Below are 23,424 nucleotides of genomic sequence, written 5' to 3'. Positions count from 1 at the left end.
AGACAACACAGTCAGAGATGAATCTTCCTATAAACCACTGAATGGACTGGTCACACACACTTCCTATCTGTACTAAGTAACGTTACATAAGCAACAGGCTTCATAACCTACACATCTTTTGTTGACAATAGTCCCCGTGCATTAGGTGTCTCAAGGCCTACAAAATTAATACAAGGTGCTATGAGAGTTCAGGTAACTTACCTAAGCATCCTCAGCCAATACATGACAGACGAAGACTTGAACCCAGGTCCTCTGACTTCAAGGCTCATGCTCCATTACTTCATTCCAGGAAGCTGAATCCTAATTGGGAAGGCAAAACTAACAGTCATGAAATAATCAACAGCCAAGCTGTGTGGTAGGTTTATAAGTCCAGTACAAGGGATAGATCCACACAGGCTGGAGTATTTAGAAGAAAAGGTTATAGGAGCACTCTTTTCATGTGAAGTCTACATGATGGTCCAATATGTAAAAGACATATACATAGAGCTCCTATGATTGGAGCTGGGTTGGGTCCCAGAGTCCCCTTCCCATGCTCTGCAATGAATTTTCCTCAGTGGCTCCTCAGAAGTCCTCAGGCTCTGCTGAGCAGCTGGGAAACCATTGGGTTAAATCAATCATTCCCAAAGTATAGTCCCTGGACCAACAGCTACAGCATTTTCTGGTAACTTCTTAGAAATGTGAATTCTCTGGCCCCACCCAAGACTTACAGAATCAGAAATTATCCAGGTGGGGCTTAGCAAGCTGTGTTTTAGCATGTTCTCCAGGTAATTTTGATGCCCATAAAGTAGGAGGAGAGACCACCTGCTTTTATAGAGCATTTGAGGTTGGGACTGGGGACATAGAAGGGAGTTAGGAACTGCCACCGGGAGGCTTTCCCTAAGACACCAGCAGACATGAACGAATTGGGGTGAAGCATCAGGGAAGTCCTGACCCAGGCTAGCAGGTGTCAACGTGCGCTCCAGTTATCACATCTGTCTCCTGAACTCCTCCTGCAGTGCCTCAGAATGGGTCAGAAGAGAGTGGGCACTTGCGGTAACCTAGTGCTCTGGGTAGAAAGTTTAAGGAAACAAGGAGTCTAGGAGGCTGAAGTGACTGGTCAGGAAGGCACTAGAATCTTGATGAAGGTAACAGGTAGGCTCAGTGGCTGTGGGGGCATGGGAGCAGAAGGGACTAGGCAGCTTCACTAAGGTAAGGAAGCTCCACATTTGAGACCTCAGTGATAAAACAATCTTGAGTTACATCAAAGTCCAAGAGGTTTGGTTCAATTCATGCTTCACTACTGAATTTATATTTCTAAACATTCAAACTTACATAGAAATAATATCTATGGATAATAAACCAACAAAAGTTGTATTTTTTCTGCATTCAAAAATATTTTAATTTCTATCTTTTCTATATGTTGGTATAATGTTGTCTTCATCCTTCCTCGAAAAGGACTATACTTTCCTTTTTGTGTGTATTTTTCCTTTTTTTGTGTGTATATTTTTATGGTGAAATATACATAACATAAAATTAACCATTTTAACCATTTTTAAGTGTACGGTTCAGTTATACTTTCTTTTTTTATAATTTTTATTGGAATATAGTTGATTTACAATGTTGTGTTAGTTTCAGGTGTACAGCAAAGTGAATCAGTTATACATATACATACATCCACTCTTTTATTAGATTCTTTTCCCATATAGGTCGTTACAGAGTATTGAGAAGCATTCCCTGTATTATACAGTAGGTCCTTATTGGTTATCTATTTTATATATGTACATGTGTATATGTCAGTCCCAGTCTCCCAATTTATCCTCCTCCCCTCCTCCCCAGTAACCATAAGTTTGTTTTCTACATCTGTGACTCTATTTCTGTTTTATAAATAAGTTCATTTGTACCATTTTTTTAGATTCCACATAAAAGAGATATTATACTTTCCTTTTTAATGCTAAAATGTCATTCTTTTATGAAATAGTAATAAAAACAGACTGTAGTTGGCTAGGGGCAGCTGATTTTACTGGGAAATTTTTTAAGTTGGTACTTTACTTTGAAATGCTACTGGACTGAGAAAACCAGGAATCTGTGAACCACTGCCTTAAAGAGTTGGGATTTAGAGGGGTGGAGAGTTCAGGGATGGAAATAGGCAAGAACAAAGTCATACAAAGAGGAATATGCAGGGCATTTTTAGGAGGGTGTAGGCCAGACTCTTCAAAACAAAGTGTTCTTGAAAAGGAGTAGTTGCAATTAAGTTTTCATCCATTTTGAAATACTTAGTGCCTCATGATGCTCGGTTCATAGTAGAAACTCAATAAATATTTGTTAACTGAGTGCAGTGAAAGTTCAAGTCAGCATCAGAAGAGCCAGAAATTAAAGTTTGAACTTCATTTTATAAACCAGAGTTTCCCAGCAGATGTTTCTAGAATGGGTAAACAATGTGCTAAGCTACCAATCTTCTCCCTCCTCAAGAGAGCCAGGCAGGACCTAGGGCATCTGATCAGCTCCAGCCCAGATGTGTTCTAGTATGCTGTACAAATATGACAATTGTCTATAGACGCTATGAGTGGAAGAGGATGGGAAGCAATGAGGGGGTCACTGAAGATAATTGAGCATTGGCGAGATGATGATAGCAAAATTTCCACGAAGACCATTAGGCTGGTGGTAGAGCACAAAGTGGAACCCAGGCTGGAAGCTAGAATCATTGGGGAAAAAAGTTAGCTAATTGTTTCCCCAAATTCATTTCTTCTCCCCACTTCCTTTTTAATAAGACCCTGATTTTTCCATAGTATGGTATAGGTGGGATCGACTGTACCTCCAGTTCCATGGGTGAGCCCTGATTGGCTTAAACCAATCAGCATTTCTCTCCCCCCAGTCCACAAAGACAGGCACATAACCCAGTAAGGGCTTTCTTTCTTCTTTTTCTTTCCTTCCTTTTTTTTTTTTTTTTCCTCTTATGGAAAAGAATCTTACAGTTCTGTCTGAAGTCGACACTGGAAGCAGGTACCCCTAAGGGCTTGGCAGCCATCTTTGGACCATGATGGGAGAATCAGCCTGAGAACAGAGGAGGCGGAGCAGAGAAATGGAGAAAGGGAAACTGGCTTACCTGAAGCCTATTCTACCCCTGGACTCTGAGTCTCAAACTCCTGTGCCTGCTTAAGCCAGTCTGGGCGTTGTTCTCTTTCAGTTGCAGCCGAAAAACTGTGGATGCACAAGGCTAAAGTGATCCTCAGAGTAAGAGAGGAGAAAGTGGGCATTTGTGGCAATCAAGGACTCTGGGGAAAGAGTAGCTGCTTAAGAACAACACAAGAGAGGTCTAGGAGGCTACACTGAAGTGATTAGTCATGAAGGGACCAGGTGGCTTTGGGATGGAAAAGGAGGCCTGGCTCTAGCTTCAACATGAAGAAAGAGGTGCACTACAGAATGGCTTCTGTCCTGACCTCTACTTTTACACTACAGCCTTCTCTTCAGGGATAACCAAGGCCCCCGGCTCTTCTCCAGGGCAATGACGCAACCAGTCATTGGATAGTAGCTGGATTAGCCATGAAAGAGTCAGGAAAAGGGAAAGGGTTGCTAGAGCAGGTCCCATGGATAAAAAGAGGGGGATACAAAAATGGGGGAAGGGGAGATCGTGAAAGGGGGAAAAAATAAAATTGCTAAAGGAAAAAGAAAACATGGATAGAAACCCACAGAATAGGAGAACAGCATAACATGTTGCTACAGTAAAGAGTGGGCCTGGGAACAAAAAGATACCAAATCCAAAATCCCATGCATCACTTACTAGCTGTCTTAATTCACCTCTCTCAGTGTCCCTTTCCTGTCTATAAATGAGCACAAAAGTGCCATCTTTAGATGATTGTGAGGCTCCAAAAATATCATACAGGGAAGCCCCTAGCAGAGTTTCTGGCAGGGGTAAGCATTCATTACTTGTGGTTGTCTCAAAAGAATAAAATGAATGAATACAGGAAGACAGAGGAGGAAGAGAGTAAAACGCTGCTTTACTTAAATCCTGACCCTCCTCCGTAGCAGCCTGTATTCACTATGTATAGAAGCAGCACTAAGGGAAATTAAAAGAAAGGATCACCCTAAAAGAAATGGCTTCTGAACCAACTTGAGGACACAGGGGCAGTAGGGAAGGCTGGGACGTAGTGAGAGAGTGGCATGGACATATATACACTACCAAATGTAAAACAGATCGCTAGTGGGAAGCAGCCGCATAGCACAGGGAGATCAGCTCGGTGCTTTGTGACCACCTAGAGGGGTGGGATAGGGAAGGTGGGAGGGAGACGCAAGAGGCAGGGGATATGTGGATATAGGTATACATATAGCTGATTCACTTTGTTGCACAGCAGAGACTAACACACCATTGTAAAGCAATTATACTCCAATAAAGATGTATTTTTTTAAAAAAAGAAATGGCTTCTGAGAAATGCCAATAACTTTTACTTAATTTCCTCTGGTACTAGTTTCTCACAGAGCCACTTAGTAAACTGAATTGAACTGGACTGACAATATTTGAGAATTTCAACATACAAGGAGGGGGGAAGGGGAGATCACTTAAAGAACAACGTACTATAACTAATCAAAACCTCACCGGAACTTGGTTTCATGTGGCAGTGTGGCGCTACCTCAAGCTTAATCTGGGCTAGCTGGGCCGAAGGGACGTCTCGGATTGGAGCGTCCCATCCTCACTCACTGCCCAGGGGCTGGGATGAGCGGGAGGCGGCAATCGCAGGCGCTTTTGCTCACCCCTGAATTCTTTGTCACAAGAGCCCTCCTGGCAATTAGCCTGGGGGTTGGGCGGGGTCCGGCGGGGTGCGGGGTGTCGGAAAGCAAATGTGAGAAACAGAGAGTAGGCGGAATGCCCCCAGGACCGGGAAGGAGAGATGGAATTCTGATTCGGCAGTGGCACCTGGTGCCCGCTACTAATAGGGCTGTCTCCCACTTAGGAGGTTCTCTATTGATATTAACAATCTGTAGTCTCTCTAAGGCACTCTATTCGGGCAGCAATGAATAACACTAGCCCTGCGCCTGCATTATCTCCTCCAATCTTCTCAGCGTCTTCTAAGGTGTCTTACGGTCACCATTTTGATAAGATCACACCACGGGGGAGTCCAGCCTTGCCCCCAGACCTCCAGACTCGGGCGGAGAGGCGGCCGAGGCCCCAGTGAGCCGCAGATCCGCCTTCCCCGCCTTGGGAGGACCGCAGGGGCGGGCCTGGCGCGCAGGTGGCTGCACCCCGACGAGGGGGCGGGCTCAGCCGGCCGGTCGTGCCCCGAAACCCAGGCAGCCCAGACACCGCTCCACCTGCCCGAGAGCGCGCAACGGTGCCGGCAGCCCAGGCGCTCCGCCGTCGCCCCCGCCTCGCAGAGCGCCCCTGTGCCGCCCGCCAGTCGTCCGCCCAGAGCCCGCCCCGACGCCGTGCTGCACGCCCGAAGCGTGCCCTCTGCCCTCGAGGGACCTGGGGCCCCGGCCGCCGTCATGCTGCCCGTCATCTACGCGGTCCTGGCGGGGGTGCTGCTACTGCCGCTACTGGTGAACCTCTGCTCCCCCTACTTCTTCCAGGACGTGAGCTACTTCCTGCGGTTGGCCAGGATGGCCCGGCAGGTGCGCAGCTATGGGCAGCGCCGGCCGGTGCGCACCATCCTCCACGCCTTTCTGGAGAGAGCACACCAGAGCCCGCACAAGCCGTTCCTGATCTTCCGCGACCAGACGCTCAGCTACGTGCAGGTGGACCGACGCAGCAACCAAGTGGCGAGGGCGCTGCGCGACCGCCTCGGCCTCCGGCAGGGAGAGTGCGTGGCGATATTCCTGGGCAACGAACCGGCCTACGTATGGCTGTGGCTGGGGCTGGCCAAGCTGGGCTGTGCCATGGCGTGCCTCAACTGTAACATCCGCGGCAAGTCCCTGCTGCACTGCTTCCAGTGCTGCGGGGCGAAGGTGCTCCTGGCCTCGCCAGGTGAGCCTGGGGACCGCCACGCCCTGGCACCGGGCTCCTCCGCGCCTTGACGAGCCCGCTGCAGCGTGGCGGCGTAGGGGTTAGGAGAGGGTGGGGTTCGGCTCGGAACTGCAGGTGTAGAGGGAAGGGATGGCAGCCCTTCCTGAAAACGCCAATCAATGATCATTAGAACCTTCTGTCGTGGAAGCTGACTGTGCCAGACCCTTTGTTAAGCACTTACACATACAGTGTTGCTGTGAATGCTCACACGGGTAGGGTTGACTTTATAGTTGAGACCGCTCAGGCCAGAGAGGTGGAGCCTTATGCCCCAGATAACAGAATTGAGAGGAGGAGGTTAACCAGATCTATCTACCTCCAGAATCCAAGCTCTTAACCAGGGCTGACAACATCTGCGTTGAAATGAAGAGGGTCATGAGTGTGAATTCCGGAAGATCCAGAGAGACTGTTCTCACCTCTGCTGCTTGATTGGCTGTGTGATCATGGGAAAGTCACTTTCCCTCCTTGTATCTTGGTTTCCTCCTCTCTAATGGTCTTCAAGGCTGCTTCCAACTCTCAAATGCTGTTAGCCTCCCTGGATTCTCACGGCAGAGAGAAGGTGACCCCACCTACTCCCCAGGGAGAAGACTTTCATTACCTGCTGCGGGCTCTGGTGAGCCCCCATTACATCTATAGCAACAGTGACCTTTGGTTCTGTAGTTACCTCCTGCCACATTTCAACCAGACCCAAAATGGTTAACTTCATGCCCCAGTGGTCCCCAGTTCAGGAAGAAACGAAGAACCTGTTACCCACAGGACTGCCGGGTTTCCCTTCCCAGAAATCTTGTCCCTGCACTTGAATAAGGACCAGGGGGTTGCTTCTCACTCTATCAGTAAGAGGAGGCCTAACCAGGTGCAGGCGAAAAGCCATGGAGGAATAGGGAGCCAGGAAGCCTCACCTTTCTGGAATGTCTTTCTGTGCCAAGCCCTATCCCACATGCTTTTATAACCCTGAGAACTAACATATCATTACCCCCTGCCGTACAACTGAGGAAACTTAAAATTCCGACCTAAGTCTGTCCAGTTTCAAAGCCCATGACTTTCCCTACGTTACGCTACCTTCCTCTACATGAATGGAAAGTGTCAGAGCTGGAAGAGACTAAGCATCCATCTGCTCTCCCCCTTCATTTCATAGCTGAGGAAACTGAAGCAGGCTAAGGAGTTCACCTAGTATCACACAAAGATGAGATGTCTGTTCACTTGTGGGAAACCAGGAAGCTTACACACCTGTTTCATAGGGCATAAAATAAACAATCCAAAAAAAAAATGAAGGCTTTGTATAAAAGTTTAAAAGCAGGGGGATAATTTTAAAGGCAGCCACATTATTTGAAGGGGATGGCTTTTCCTAGAAAATTCCCAACAATTTCTAGTTGCCTGGGAAAAGAGACAACTTCACTATTTAGTAACTGGAAGACTCTTAAGCCTATTACTTTACCAGTTGATTCAGAGGAAAGTCATTAGCACAGTGATCTGTGTACCACTTCGGGAGGAATTTAAATACTTTTTACCTGCACATTATCCCAGGCCCTCTGTGAGGGAGGTCAAAGACTGGGAGTTTTATTGACAAAGAAGCTTGGATTTAAATGACTATAATAGAGTTTGGTTCTGTAATCAAATCAGAAATACAGCCAGGTATCTCCTTTCCCGCCCAGGCAACAGTCTTCTGTCATTGAGTATTATGCTTTGGTCAGTGTACATGGAAAGTATAATGAAATTCTGACATTCAGATCAAATTTGAACAGACTTTCCGGTGGACCTACGGCACTCTCTACAGTAAACTGACCTTTGAGAGAGGCCACACATTTGAAAAACATTCTGTTTTTCCAAATCACTGAGAGACCATTACACAGCATGCAGAATTACACTCTGATCTGCAACTCTGATCTGCAAAGGGGGTAACAGAGTCCAAAGTTGCATGCTTGTTAATAAATGTGCCCATGCGTAAATGTGTTGAATGGACTGATTCTTAGAATTCTTTAAAGTTGGAAAGGATCTTAGAGATATTCGAATTTTATAATCCTCCAACTCTTAACGAGTGTGTTATACTGCAACAAAAAGTTTAGAAGAGTCACTTTAATGAGCGTAAGAATCACCTGGGAAGCTTATTTTAAAAAAAAAAGGATTCCTGAGCCTCATACCCCAAAAACACTGATTCGCAGGACTGTAGTGGGGCCCAGGAAAGTGTATTTTTATAGCAAGCCCCATGCCACCCCTAGATGATTTTGAAGCAAATCATCTAAGGACTAGGCTTTGAGAAACAATCAGTCTAGTTCCCACTTGTTTAATAGTTGAATGAACAAAGGCCCAGAGGGGTGGTATCAATTCCCTAGGGTCAGAGAGAGCTGAGGACAGAACCCAATTTTCTTCTCACTTCTAGGACACTTTTTATATTCTATTACACCATCTGAACATGGTACAGAAAGATGAAAAGATTTAGAAATGTTGGAGGGGTGACAGTTCAACAGGATTTGATTCTTTACTTCGAATTTCAGCCTCAGGGCTCATGGGCTAGTAAGAGCTCTTGAGTTTCAGCTATCTGTCAAATTCTGGAGTGTAGATAAAGGACCGGCACAGTGGTATTTATGATGAAGACTGATCCGCTTGTCATGAATTTGGGGGACTCTTCACAAAGTTTAACAGGGCTCAACCTTATCAGGCATTTCAGTACCCAATTTTTCATCAGAACTTACTATACTTAGAGAAAACCAAAGACTCACAAACACTTCCCTGAATCAAACAGAACCACCCATCTCCCAGAGAATATAATTTTCTCTCTGTGGTACATTTCAGGATCCTTCTCCATAGAAGGGTACGGTGTATGTAATCACATGGAAAAATTGCCTTCAGCTATTGAAACCCACATAATGTTGTAGTTGATAGAAACCAATTTGTTGGGCCAGTAGTTTTTCAAGCAACTTCCCAAACATAGAATATGGGTAAAACAGCAAGCCATATTTAATTTCATACAACATAGGATGTTTTGTAAAAAAAAATTTTTTTAAACACCCGAAAGGGCCCCCAAAATAGTAAGTTTGCTTTGTTTCCATTTATGCTAGCATTAAGATTGTCGCTAAGCTATCTCTTCTACTGGAAGAATAACTCGTTCATCAGCTCGCTGGCCAGGTCTGCATTGCACAGCTCAACATAATCATGCACAGCTCCCCCAGTGCTGGCACTACTCTTGTACAAGGCTTTAGTAACAAAGATACTATGTCTTTCAAGACTGAGATCCAGAGAGGTTATAAAATATTCCAGATTATCTTTGACCTGGTTTTTCAGGGTTGTGAAAAATAAAATTGGACCTCCTTTAAACAATGTGATAAGATAAAATGCTTCCAATAGCTTTCAAAAGTGTTGCATTATTGAAAGTTCCAAAACAGGAGAACATTCTAAAACTAGTGTCAGGACCAAGGAGAACTCTCATCAAACAAACTTTTGAGGTTAGATGGAGAAAAGCAGATGGCACAACAATTTTGATATCACGTCAAGAAATATTTAGAGAGTCCCCGCAAGGTACAAGCTAGTTGCCATGGTGGGATAGGGAGAGAAGCTGAATTAGTTCAAGGATCTTACAGTCCAGTAGAAGAACTAAGCCACATATACACAAATGATTGTGATGCCCAGGAGAATGTGATAAGTATGCTGGGAGAGCTACCGAGTGCTGTGGAGGAAAAACAGCAGAGGGTGAAGGCTTCTCGGGGACACCGACAACAGAGCTGGGCAAGTGCACTTGTAGAGGGGGAAGTCTAGGCAAGAGGAGCCCAGAGGCAGTTTTCATCATGTCCCCAACACCAGTGAGATGCTTCATGAAAGAGTTTTACTATGTAAGGACAACAGCAGGCTGGACTTAAATAATAGTCATTTTTAAGCTGTTTACTGAAGAGACTCTACTGTAGAGAAAATAGGGATTCAGAGAACCCAAGGAATGGCCAACAGCGGTGGCCTCACTTCCATGCAATGAGATAATTTTCTAGTGCAAACTTATTCAAGGATCAGGGCATAGAGATATCCTGTCTCCATTCCTCTTTCTGGGCTGCCCAAGGAGTAACTTAGATGTGTTGCTTCAATGCACTTTGTCTCAACGGCTTACAGTTTTCTCATATATCTTTGAATAATGCCCTAATAAGTAAATATTTGTGGCATTAATGAGTTCCATCATTTTGGCTGGCTGTAACAGGCTTTCTTCTCCAAAGTCTAAGAACTATTGGGATGGGCATGACAGCATGAAAAATGATGTTAAAAAAATAAAATATATCCTAATCTGAGAAAATCCATTTAGACCCAATCTCCCCCAGGCCCAGCCTCTCCTTACCACAGACTTGTTTTACCTCCCAGTTTACTTCTGGCAGAGGGCTACAAGAGAGAGGTGCTCTCTCTGGGACTCATTGCCAGAGAGGGAGCTGGTGATGAGCACAGGATGGGCTGGGGAGAGTCTGTGTCTAGGATGGTAGAGGACAGAAACCCAGACATCCAATGAGGAGTATATTCAAGAGCTAGGATCCCAGCCAAGTAACCCAAGCTCTGAAGAGAGAGCTACCTAAAAGACGTTCTCTAAAATTTTTCTTCTTGCCCTGCTAAAGGTGGCAAGGGGGATGGTTGTACATCTCCATTCAAAAACAAAGGAGCACATTGCTGGCATATTTGGGAATGGTTATCAGTTTATTTTCTTGTTTAGAAACAAGAAGGGAGTGAAGAGGTAAAAACAAAATTAACTCTAAATCAGCTGTTTATGTCATTGAATCCGAAGAAGGATAGCGTTTGAATTACTCTGCATAAGGACTGTAATCGGCCAGTGTTTGAAAAGGACCCTCCCACAGCCTCTGAGAAATAGGAAGTACACAACTAGTAGACAGGTGACTTGGTTGCTTATGGATATCAAATGATTATAATTATGTAAGGCCTGGAATGACCTGGTAACCTCATGACGAGCCGTTACCCTTGATTCCAGGGCTATTTAGAACGCAAGACACTTTAACTGAGAGAAATGAAAAATAATATTAAGAAATTATATAATTATATAAATAGGAGATGAGTATGTACCTCCCTGTTAAAAATCTGCTTACTCCTAGTGGGACTTAACCTTGATTAAACATCTTTCTGACCTCAGGGTGCTTTGTGTTGTGGGGAAGAGGAGGGTGTGCATGCCTCTATTTCAAGGGTGTTCTAGCACATCTTGTTGAGGTAAAGACTAGACACTAGGTTATTAATTACTATCATTCCAAACTGCCAGGGATAGAAATGCAAAATCACAGTTACAAATGGTATTTTTAAAGCTATTTTCAGTCTCTAAGGGCTGTGTTAGAACCAGTTTGTTTCAGTTGCCTTTCTGAGTGAAGAAAAGATAAGTCTTCAATTCTGATTTGTTCATCCACCAACCATTTCACATCATCCTGAAATTCTGATCAAAACCCATTTCCTTTCATTGCCTTCTTTTCAGATCTTACTTTATTAGTAAACATTCCTGGGGTGTTTTATTTAACTAACTTGGTCAGTTACCCATTCAGTGAGGCAATCTAATAGCAGAACAAGCTACTAGACTGAATGCTTTTCCTATCAAAAAACAGCAGGTTTAGCCAGTAGCCTCTTGCCACTTTGATGATGAAGACTGATTCAGCTCACCACCTGCCCTCTCCCCCTGCTTTCTAGGAATGGGCCTGTGTACTCAGAAATTTCTCTTCTTCCCCTTCTTAAAAAAAAAGGTTATGGGTGAGGGAGGAAAATTCCTATGCTACCCTGATTTCTTTTCTTTTCTTTTTAACAAAATGAATTTTAAGGGGGAGCAGTGATTTCATAATCAGTCGATTTTCCATCATCCAAAGGTGTACTGCTTTCTCTGAGGTTCTATTGCCATCCATAATTTCAGCCTAGACTAATGAAGAAGTGACAGATCCACTCTGCACCCTTTAGGCAACTTTCCTTGAATTCTACTTTTCATAAAGCTTAAGGTTATGCTCTTCATCAAAAAATGAATGAGGGATTGTCCATATTACTATGTAAAGGCAGATCCACATGCTTTAACCAGCACTGAGCATGTCAAGTAGACAGTGTCTGACGAAAAATCAAGGCACTTTACCAAAACTTGAACTTGAATGTCTAGTACAAGGAGGTGGGACCCCAGAAGCCTGGTATAATTCTTTTCATTTGTATATAACCTTCCATACATAGACTCACTGAGCTTCTGTCCTCATTTGTAAAAACAGGGTTACCATCACCTATAACACAGGGTCATTGTGAAAATTATGCGAGGTGATGTATGTAAAGCTACTATACAAATCTTTCTCCACAAATGAAATTTGTAAATCTTTTATCACTAAGAATGAAAGTTGTGGTGGATGCTGTGATATGCTGCCCAAATCCCCACTCCAGGACTGAGGTACTCATTCTTCAGCTGCTGAAAGCATTGGTAGCTGACAGCTGTCAGCTAAGAGCCTTTCCAGGGCTTGCCCTTGGTTGAAGAAAGCTACCACCCCTAATCTGCATCCAGTGACTGGTTAGTGGGTAGGCACGGAGGTAGGTCCACTTCACTTCATTTGGGACAACCTGAAGGGCCATTCTGGGCCCAGAGTCCCTGTAGGATCAATTGAGGGAGGCCACTGTGTGACTGCACCACAGTGCAAGTTCTCCCTCTATCCAATCTACTTCCCGTGCAACCCCACAGGTGTCATTCCCGAGAGCACTCCTACACACAAATCTCAGAGTCCCAGGGAGCTCAACCTGCGACAAGTAGATTTATTTGATCTTACATGTCCCTGTTGATTGCCACTTTTATCTTAAGTAAGCAGACTTTACAGTAAGAATTACAAAAAAAAAATACACGTGTGAAGCAGAAAACATGGGGCCCAATCATGTTTAGAAAAGACACTAAATATCAAATACAGAGTTAATGAGTTGCATTCACATCCAGAATTTCCCTTCAAATTTCAGTTTATATGTGTGTGTATAGATATGTTTCTATAAATATTAGCATCTTTAGTTTAAGGGAAGAAAGGCTGCTACCATAGGACATATGAGGTATGCCCTGACATGGCTGGCGAGCCACTGGAACCTCAAGTCAATGTCCAAATGCAAATTCTGCACCGACAACCCAGAAGCCATGTAGGGAAATTGTGTTGGGCAGGGGCAATGGCCTTTCCTTCACATAAGCTGACCTCTAAGCAAGGTCAGGGCTCACAAACCAAAAGCCTGCAGAAGGCCAGGTAGGAACATGAGGGAAGTAGAGGATACAATTTGCCAAATTGCTTGAACTGTGATCAAGCATGATACCTGCTTAATTACATCTCCTTTTACTTTTACTATTACTATTATTAATTTTTGATATATCACTAATGCCTGAGTAAATTTTCTTTTAAAAAATTATAGAAAAAATTAAAGTCCCTTTTGACCTATAATTTTTCTCTCATCAAGAGTGTTACCAAATCTAGTCTATTCTACCTCCGAAACATCTTTAAAATGCATCTACTTCTCTCTACCCTCTGCTGCTACCTTAATGCAAACAAGCTTGCTCTACCAAATGGTCTCCCTACCTCTGGTCTTGCCCCCTCCAACCCATTTACCTGACCTAAGCCAGGAACCTGGTCCCAACCTACATCCCAGTTTCTTCTCCCAACCTTCTTTCCCTCCCATTCTACACTCCAGTCAGCTTTATCCTCTTTTAGCTACTTTGGCACCATGCTGTTTGCATCTGGGTCTTTGCATAAGCTGTCCCCTCAGCTACAAACAGGCTCAGTTGCTCTCAGTGGATCTTCATCTTGCCAACTCCTGCTCACACTTCAGATCTCAGTTTAGATAACATTTCCTATGGGTTGTCTTTGTGCCCCTCCCCTATGCTTCCAAAACACCACCTCCCTCCCCTCCTGTGACACCTATGACACCTTGTTTTAACGGATTATTTCTTTGTCTGTTTCTTCCCCCACTAGATCTGGGCTCTATGAAAACAGGGACAGTATCTGGTTTACTCACTGCTGTATCCAGTGCTTAGAACCATGCACATAGGGAACAGTCTTTAAATAGATGTTGAATAAATGTTGGGAAAGAGAGAGGGAAGGAGTGAGAAATAATCCAGGTAACCTATGAACGATTTAACTCAGTAGCCTCAGTCTCAGGTGAAGGGAGAGCGGGAGAAAGATTTCTTAATTCTTTAAGAAGCAACAGAAGTTTTGTTTTATTTTTAATTTGCTTTTGTAGTCCCTTACTTGTATGCAAGGCATACCCCTATCACAAAAATGATTTAATTTTGCATTTTATTTTATGAGAGGTTTATCAACTCACAGTATTGCAATATCTAAATCCTTTAAAATCAACAGCTTTAGCTTATTCCTCTGTCTCTTCCACATTGACTAATACAATACTTTGTGCAGATTCTTTCAACTGTAAACATTTATTGGGAACTTATCTAGTGGTGGAGGGGTTGCCAAGATGATTATATTATAATCCCTTAACCTCAAAATTTTCACTGTCAAATAGAGGAGAAAAAGAACTGAAGTGTGTCACACTACGTACTAAACATATGTGATAGAAGTATATGCAAGCTCCTGTGGGAGGGCTATAGAGCTAAGTACAAAGAGGCTGAGTCTTGAAGGATGAGCAGGAGTTTTCACAGTGACCGGGAACTGGAGGGCATTCCAGGCAGATGAAATCACCTGGACAAAGACAGTAAGATGTGAGAATTATGGGTACACTCACTTCCCATAGATCAGTGTGGTTAGAGGAAAGGGGACAAGAGGTAGATAGAAGGAGATGACATCAGAAAAGTTGGGGAGGGGGCCATAGACTGTGAAGGACCTCAGGACCTCACACACTGCATAGAGAGTGGCTTCTGTCACAAAGGAAGCCATTGAAGGATTTTAAACAGGACAGGAACAGGAAGTTGGGGAGTGCTGTCACTGATATTGGAAGCAGGGAGAGGTTAGAGGCAAGGAGATCAGTCAGGAGGCAACTGCAATGATCTAGCTAGGAAATAATGAGGGTCTGAACCAAGGCATTGGCAAGGGACATTAGCACTCCAGTTACTGTTTTTACAACAGTAATATTTTTGATGATCTTCTCAAAATACTGAAGAACTACAGAGGAGTCAAAATACAAGAGGAAAGAAGAGTTAGGAGAGAAGAGCAACAAAAGGGAGAAGCTGATCTGATGGAGGTTGAAAATAAATTGACGTAGGGACTTCTCTGGTGGTGCAGTGGTTAAGAATCCACCTGCCACTCTCTCCACCATGTAAGGAAACAGCAAGAAGATGGTTATCTGTACACCAGGAAGAGAGCTCTCACCAGAACCTTACCCTTGTGGTACCCTGATCTTGGACTACCAGCTTCCAGAACTTTTGAACTCTAAAAGAAGGTAGGTGGACAATCCTGCAGCCTGTGGAACAAAAAACACACTCACAGAAAGACAGACAAGATGAAAATGCAGAGGGCTATGTACCAGATGAAGGAACAAGATAAAACCCCAGAAAAACAACTAAATAAAGTGCAGACAGGCAACCTTCCAGAAAAAGAATTCAGAATAATGATAGTGAAGATGATCCAGGACCTCGGAAAAAAAATGGAGGCAAAGATTGAGAAGATGCAAGAAATGTTTAACATAGACCTAGAAGAATTAAAGAACAAACAAACAGAGATGAACAATACAATAACTGAAATGAAAACTACACTACAAGGAATCAATAGCAGAATAACTGAGGCAGAAGAACGGATAAGTGACCTAGAAGACAGAATGGTGGAATTCACTGCTGCGGAACAGAATAAAGAAAAAAGAATGAAAAGAAATGAGACAGCCTAAGAGACCTCTGGGACAACATTAAACGCAACAACATTCGCATTATAGGGGTCCCAGAAGGAGAAAGGACCAGAGAAAATATTTGCAGAGATTATAGTTGAAAACTTCCCTAACATGGGAAAGGAAATAGCCACCCAAGTGCAGGAAGCTCAGTGAGCCCCGTACAGGACAAACCCAAGGAGAAACACACCGAGACACATAGTAATCAAACTGGCAAAAATTAAAGACAAAGAAAAATTATTGAAAGCAGCAAGGAAAAAACGGCAAATAACACACAAGGGAACTCCCATAAGGTTAACAGCTGATGTCTCAACAGAAACTCCACAAGCCACAAGGGAGTGGCATGATATACTTAAAGTGATGAAAGGGAAGAACCTACAACCAAGATTACTCTACCCAGCAAGGATCTCATTCAGATTCGATGGAGAAATCAAAAGCTTTACAGACAAGCAAGAGCGAAGAGACTTCAGCACCACCAATCCAGCTCTACAGAAAATGCTAAAGGAACTTCTGTAAGTGAGAAACACAAGAGAAGAAAAGGACCTACAAAAACAAACCCAAAACAATTAAGAAAATGGGCATAGGAACATACTTATCGATAATTACCTTAAATATGAATGTATTAAATGCTCCAACCAAAAGACACAGGCTTGCTGAATGGATACAAAAACAAGACCAATCTATATGCTGTCTACAAGAGACTCACTTCAGATCTAGGGACACATACAGACTGAAAGTGAGGGGATGGAAAAAGACATTCCATGCAAAAGGAAATCAAAAGAAACCTGGAGCAGCAATACTCATATCAGAAAAAATAGACTTGAAAATAAAGAATGTTACAAGAGACAAGGAAGGACACTACATTATGATCAAGGGATCAATCCAAGAAGTAGATATAACAATTATAAACATATATGCACCCAATATGGGAGCACCTCAATACATAAAGCAACTGCTAACAGCTGTAAAAGAGGAAATGGACAGTAATAGAATAATAGTGGAGGACTTTAAACCTCACTTACACCAATGGACAGATCATCCAAAATGAAAATAAATAAGGAAACAGAAGCTTTAAATGACACAATAGGTCAGATAGATTTAATTGATATTTATAGGACATTCCATCAAAAAACAGCAGATTACACTTCCTTCTCAAGTGCGCATGGAACATTCTCCAAGATAGATCACATCTTGGGTCACAAATTAAGCCTCAGTAAATTTAAGAAAATTGAAATCATATCAAGCACCGTTTCTGGCCACAATGCTATGAGATTAGAAATGAATTACAGGGGAAAAAACGTAAAAAACACAAATACATGGAGGCTAAACACTACGTTACTAAAATAACCAAGAGATCACGGAAGAAATAAAAGAGGAAATCAAAAAATACCTAGCAAAAAATGACAATGAAAACACAACAATCCAAAACCTATGGGATGCAGCAAAAGCAGTTCAAAGAGGGAAGTTTATAGCTATACAAGCCTACCTCAAGAAACAAGAAAAAATCTCAAATAAACAATATAACCTTACACCTAAAGGAGCTAGAGAGAGAAGAACAAACAAAACCCAAAGTTAGCAGAAGGAAAGAAATCATAAAGATCAGAGCAGAAATAATGAAATAGAAACAAAGAAAACAATAGCAAAGATCAATAAAACTAAAAGCTGGTTCTATGAGAAGATAAACAAAATTGATAAACCATTAGCCAGACTCATCAAGAAAAAGAGGGAGATGACTCAAATCAATAAAATTAGAAATGAAAAAGGAGAAGTTACAACAGACACCACAGAAATACAAAGCATCCTAAGAGACTACTACAAGCAACTCTATGCCAATAAAATGGACGACCTGGAAGAAATGGGAAAATTCTTAGAAAGTTATAACCTTCCAAGACTGAACCAGGAAGAAATAGAAAATATGAACAGACAAATCACAAGTAATGAAATTGAAACTGTGATTAAAAATCTTCCAACAAACAAAAGTCCAGGACCAGATGGCTTCACAGGTGAATTCTATCAAACATTTAGAGAAGAGCTAACCCCATCCTTCTCAAACTCTTCCAAAAAGTTGCAGAGGAAGGAACACTTCCAAACTCATTCTATGAGGCCACCATCACCCTGATACCAAAACCAGACAAAGATATTAAAAAAAAAAAAAGAAAATTACAGACCAGCATCACTGATGAATATAGATGCAAAAATCCCCAACAAAATACTAGCAAACAGAATCCAACAACACATTAAAAGGATCATACACCATGATCAAGTGGGTTTTATCCCAGAAATGCACGGATTCTTCAGTATATACAAATCAGTCAATGTGATACACCATATTAACAAATTGAAGAATAAAAACCATATGATCATCTGAATAGATGCAGAAAAAGCTTTTGACCAAATTCAACACCCATTTATGATAAAAACTCTCCAGCAAGTGGGCATAGAGGGAACCTACCTCAACATAATAAAGGCCATCTACGACAAACCCACAGCAAACATCATTCTCAGTGGTGAAAAACTGAAAGCATTTCCTCTCAGATCAGGAACAAGACAAGGATGTCCACTCTCACCACTGTTATTCAACATAGTTTTGGAAGCCCTAGCCACGGCAATCAGAGAAGAAAAAGAAATAAAAGGAATACAAATTGGAAAAGAAGAAGTAAAACTGTCATTGTTAGCAGATGACATGATACTATACATAGAGAATCCTAAAGATTCCACCAGAAAAATACTAGAGCCAATCAATGAATTTGGTAAAATTGCAGGATACAAAATTAATGCACAGAAATCTCTTGCATTCCTATACACTAATGATGAAAATTCTGAAAGAGAAATTAAGAAAACACTCCCATTTACCATTGCAACAAGAAGAATAAAATATCTAGGAGTAAACCTACCTAGGGAAATAAAAGACCTGTATGCAGAAAACTATAAGACACTGATGAAAGAAATTAAATATGATACCAACAGATAGAGAGATATACCATGCTCTTGGATTGGAAGAATCAATATTGTGAAAATGACTATACTACCCAAAGCAATCTACAGATTCAATGCAATCCCTATCAAATTATCAATGGCACTTTTTATGGAACTAGAACAAAAAAATCTTAAAATTTGTATGGAGACAAAAAACACCCCAAATAGCCAAAGCAGTCTTGAGGTAAAATAAACAGAGCTGGAGGAATCAGACTCCCTGACTTCAGACTATACTACAAAGCTACAGTAATCAAGACAATATGGTACTGGCACAAATACAGAAACATAGATCGATGGAACAAGATAGAAAGCCCAGAGGTAAACCCAAGCACCTATGGTCAAGTAATCTATGACAAAGGAGGCAAGGATATAAAATGGAATAAAGACAGTCTCTTTAATAAGTGGTGCTGGGAAAACTGGACAGCTACATGTAAAAGAATGAAATTAGAACACTCCTTAACACCATACACAAAAATAAACTCAAAATGGATTAGAGACCTAAATGTAAGACCGGACACTATAAAACTCTTAGAGGAAAACATAGGAAGAACACTCTTTGACATAATCACAGCAAAATCTTTTTTGATCCACCTCCTAGAGTAATGGAAATAAAAAACAAAAATAAACAAATAGCACCTAATAAAACTTAAAAGCGTTTGCATAGCAAAGGAAACCATAAACAAGACGAAAAGACAACCCTCAGAATGGGAGAAAATATTTGCAAACGAATCAACGGACAAAAGATTAATCTCCAAAATGTATAAACAGCTCATGCAGCTCAATATTACAAAAACAACCCAATCCAAAAATGGGCAGAGATGTAAATAGACATTTCTCCAAAGAAGACATACAGATGTCCAAGAAGCACCTGAAAAGCTGCTCAACATCACTAATTATTAGAGAAATGCAAATCAAAACTACAATGAGGTATCACCTCACACCAGTTAGAATGGGCTTCATCAGAAAATCTATAAACAACAAATGCTGGAGAGGGTGTGGAGAAAAGGGAACCCTCTTGCACTGTTGGTGGGAATGTAAATTGATACAGCCACTATGGAGAACAGTATGGAGGTTCCTTAAAAAACTAAAAATAGAATTACCATATGATCCAGCAATCCCACTACTGGGCATACACCCAGAGAAAACCACAATTCAAAAAGACCCATGCACCCCAATGTTCATTGCAGCACTATCTAAAATAGCCAGATCATGGAAGCAACCTAAATGCCCATTGACAGACGAATGGATAAAGAAGATGTGGTACATATATACAATGGAATATTACTCAGCCATAGAAAGGAATGAAATTGGGTCATTTGTTGAGACGTGGATGGATTAGAGACTGTCATACAGAGTGAAGTAAGTCAGAAAGAGAAAAACAAATATCGTATATTAATGCATATATGTGGAACCTAGAAAAATGGTACAGATGAACTGGTGTGCAGGGCAGAAATTGAGACACAGATGTAGAGAACAAACGTAGGGACACCAAGCGGGGAAAGCCACAGGGGGATGGAGGGGGTGGTGGTGTGATGAACTGGGCGATTGGGATTGACATGTATACACTGATGTGTATAAAATGGATGACTAATAAGAACCTGCTGTATAAAAAAAATAATAAAATTCAAAAAAAAAAAGAGAATCTGCCTGCCAATGAAGGGGACACAGGTTCGAGCACTGGTCCGGGAAGATCCCACATGCCGTGGAGCAACTAAGCCCATGAGCCACAACTACTGAGCCTGTGCTCTAGAGCCCGCGAACCACAAGCACTGAGTCCACGTGCCACAACTACTGAAGCCCGTGTGCCTAGTGCCCGAGCTCCAACACAAGAGAAGCCACCGCAATGAGAAGCCCATGCACCACAATGAAGAGTAACTCCTGCTCTCCGCAACTAGAGAAAGCCCGTGCGCAGCAACAAAGACCCAATGCAGCCAAAGATAATAAACAAATACGTAAATTTATTTATTTATTTATTTTTTAAAAAAAGAACTGAGGCGAAGTACATTAAGGAATGATGGCCAATAGAAACTCCAGGAGAAAACTGTTCAAGAAGGGAAAGATGATTATTGTGTGTTACTTCGCTCTGCAGTCATATTTACAAATAATTACATTGTCATAATCTTGTCAATCCTGATGATTGGTTCTAGAGCTTCTAGAGCCAGCACACAGACAAAGCTAGGAAGACAAAATTATAGTCTCAGAATAGATGTAAATACCATTAACCCAGACGATAAAGTGAAGATAATAACTGTTGGGGGTGGACAAGGGGGATGGGGATCAAAAATGATAAGTCAAGAGGGAGAAGGAAAAGCACATAATTTGGTGATGGAGAAGTGATTGCTAGAAGAAACAGTGAAAAAAACTTGAAAGTCATTGCCTCTAGGCAGCAGGTTTATTTGTGAGATAAGGGCCTGTTGATTTTCATTATAAACTCTTTCGTACTATTTGATTTATATTTGTCAGGTGTATGATTGTTTTGGTTAAAAAGTTTTAAAACTTTTTAAATGCATCTATCGAGATGATATCTCATGTCTTGATGGAGACATCATACATAAACATGTGAAAAACAAAGCATATAAGATGAATCAGGTTTAGCCTCCCTAAGGTAATTCCCTGGGATATTGAGTCTCCTTCCTATTAAGGATAGGCCTATTCACTTCAGTTATCCCCATTCAAGACAAATAAGCTTAAAGACCATCACATCTTATGGTTTAGCGACACAAAAATCCAAGTAGCAAACCTGAAATGTGGTTTGCATATTATATGAATGCCTTTTACATTTTTTGGCCTAGGGCTTCCCTGGTGGTGCAGTGGTTGAGAGTCCGCCTGCCGATGCAGGGGATGCGGGTTCGTGCCCCGGTCCGGGAAGATCCCACATGCCGCGGCGCGGCTGGGCCCGTAAGCCATGGCCGCTGACCTTGCATGTCCGGAGCCTGTGCTCCGCAATGGGAGAGGCCACAACAGTGAGAGGCCCGTGTACAGCAAAAAAAAAAAAAAAATGTTTTGACCTTGACCCACTGTAAAAACTACACTTTTGTGTGACTCAGCACACACACACTCACATAGCTGAAACGAAACTTAAAAAAAAACCTCTTCCTGTGTGTGATATGCTCTGAAAATTTCTATTTCATTCTATTTTATTTTTTAGAATAATGGTCACTTTAAATGATTTTAACAATCCACTGCTGTATTATGACCCATAGTTTGAAAAACATGCTAATCGATCCATTTTTTCTTAGGCCAGAGAATGTGCTTGTGAGATTTGGAGCTTATGTCCCAGATCAGCTGAACCTTCCTAGTAGAACTACTTGTTGCTGATATGTAAAAAAATGTGTTATATAAAGTTAGCTTCTATCATCTTTGTTAGTAGCATGGCTTCCCTGCTTTCATTTCTCTTTTTCCTTAAAATTTTCTTTTTTTTTATCACTGGTCCTGTGGGGCACATATTAGGAATAACTATATATATATATCAGATATGCATAAAAGTCATACACTTACATAATCTTGGTTTTTACCCATATGTCCATTTGTTTGCACTTGCCATGTAAAATACAGACTTCAGCCAACCATCTGCTGCTTATGAAACCATTAAAACCCAACCTCCCCTCAAATATTGGGATCTTGGGATATTTTCAAATTTGGTAAATTCCATGTTAAAAATGCATAACTCTAAGTATCACTATATCTACACGTTTTAGCAAAGTTTAGGGAAAACAAAATCACTGCAAAATTTATTGCACTAATAGACTTGAATGAACTAATTTAGTTTGTTTGGATTTTTTGTCTCATTAAATTAAGAACTACAAGAAGCTGTTGAAGAGGTGCTGCCAAGCCTGAAAAAAGATGGTGTGGCCATCTATTACGTGAGCAGAAGTTCTAACACCGATGGGGTCGACTCTTTCTTAGACAAAGTGGATGAAGTGTCAACTGAATCCATCCCAGAGTCCTGGAGGTCGGAAGTGACCTTTTCCACTCCTGCCTTATACATTTATACTTCTGGAACCACAGGTAAAAATAAAGAGAGGATTCTCCAAGAAATGGACCTATCCTGAAAGTGTTAAATGTTAGGTTAGATTTTCAAATGCTCTCTTTCTTCGGCAAAACTAGTCAGATAACTAATACTTCAGGGGATTTAGCTCTTTGCCTGTGGGAACTGATCTTGTTTCATAGCATATGAAACCATTTGGGTTTCTCTAAGCTATGCACACCTCCCCCTACTTGGTGTATAGAACAGATAAAGAGGTTAACCAAGAACTACAAAAATAGTTTTGATGATGGATAAGATTTGGCACTGAATAGGTTGTTGGAATTTTTTTAATGATTGCTGCATTTTGATTATATTATATCCAGAGTCCATATATAATGTATAACCAATTATAAATGGACCACCAAAGAAGACTGCAGAACAATAATGGGGTTATATTTATACAAATATTTTGACCACTATCTTTCCAAGCAAGACTGACTTGGAGCTGTTGGTGCTGTGGGTGTAGGATGGCTCTTAGCTGAGGGCCTAAAATAATGTATTTCATCAAATCTAGGATTCCTTACACCTTCAGTGTAAGCTGCACCACTATTTTGTAAGCCACTAAGAGAAAACACTGCCAATTATCGGTGTTGCTGGAACCCTGCTACATGGAACAGGCAATATTAGAGGTAGGATGTTCTAGGTGCTCTTTTAGGAGCTTTACGGCATTTGTTCA

The 23,424-nt window shown here is 41.8% G+C and overlaps 1 protein-coding gene across 2 annotated transcripts in view; it reads left to right on the top strand.

Annotated features, from left to right (window-relative positions):
- Window positions 1-5,457: 5,457 nt before the first annotated feature.
- The window catches only part of SLC27A2 (solute carrier family 27 member 2), a 55,070-nt gene continuing 37,103 nt past the window's right edge, over window positions 5,458-23,424 (top strand). For both annotated transcript variants that reach the window (XM_030842698.2, XM_030842696.2), the window contains exons 1-2: window positions 5,458-5,935; window positions 22,520-22,729. In XM_030842698.2, coding sequence (XP_030698558.1) covers window positions 5,458-5,935; window positions 22,520-22,729 — 688 coding nt within the window. The remainder of the gene's footprint in view (window positions 5,936-22,519; window positions 22,730-23,424) is intronic.

The sequence above is a fragment of the Globicephala melas genome, chromosome 2 (genome assembly GCF_963455315.2).
Source record: "Globicephala melas chromosome 2, mGloMel1.2, whole genome shotgun sequence".
In the NCBI taxonomy this organism is placed as follows: Eukaryota; Metazoa; Chordata; class Mammalia; order Artiodactyla; family Delphinidae; genus Globicephala; species Globicephala melas.
This window is presented reverse-complemented; position numbering and strand designations above follow the sequence as displayed.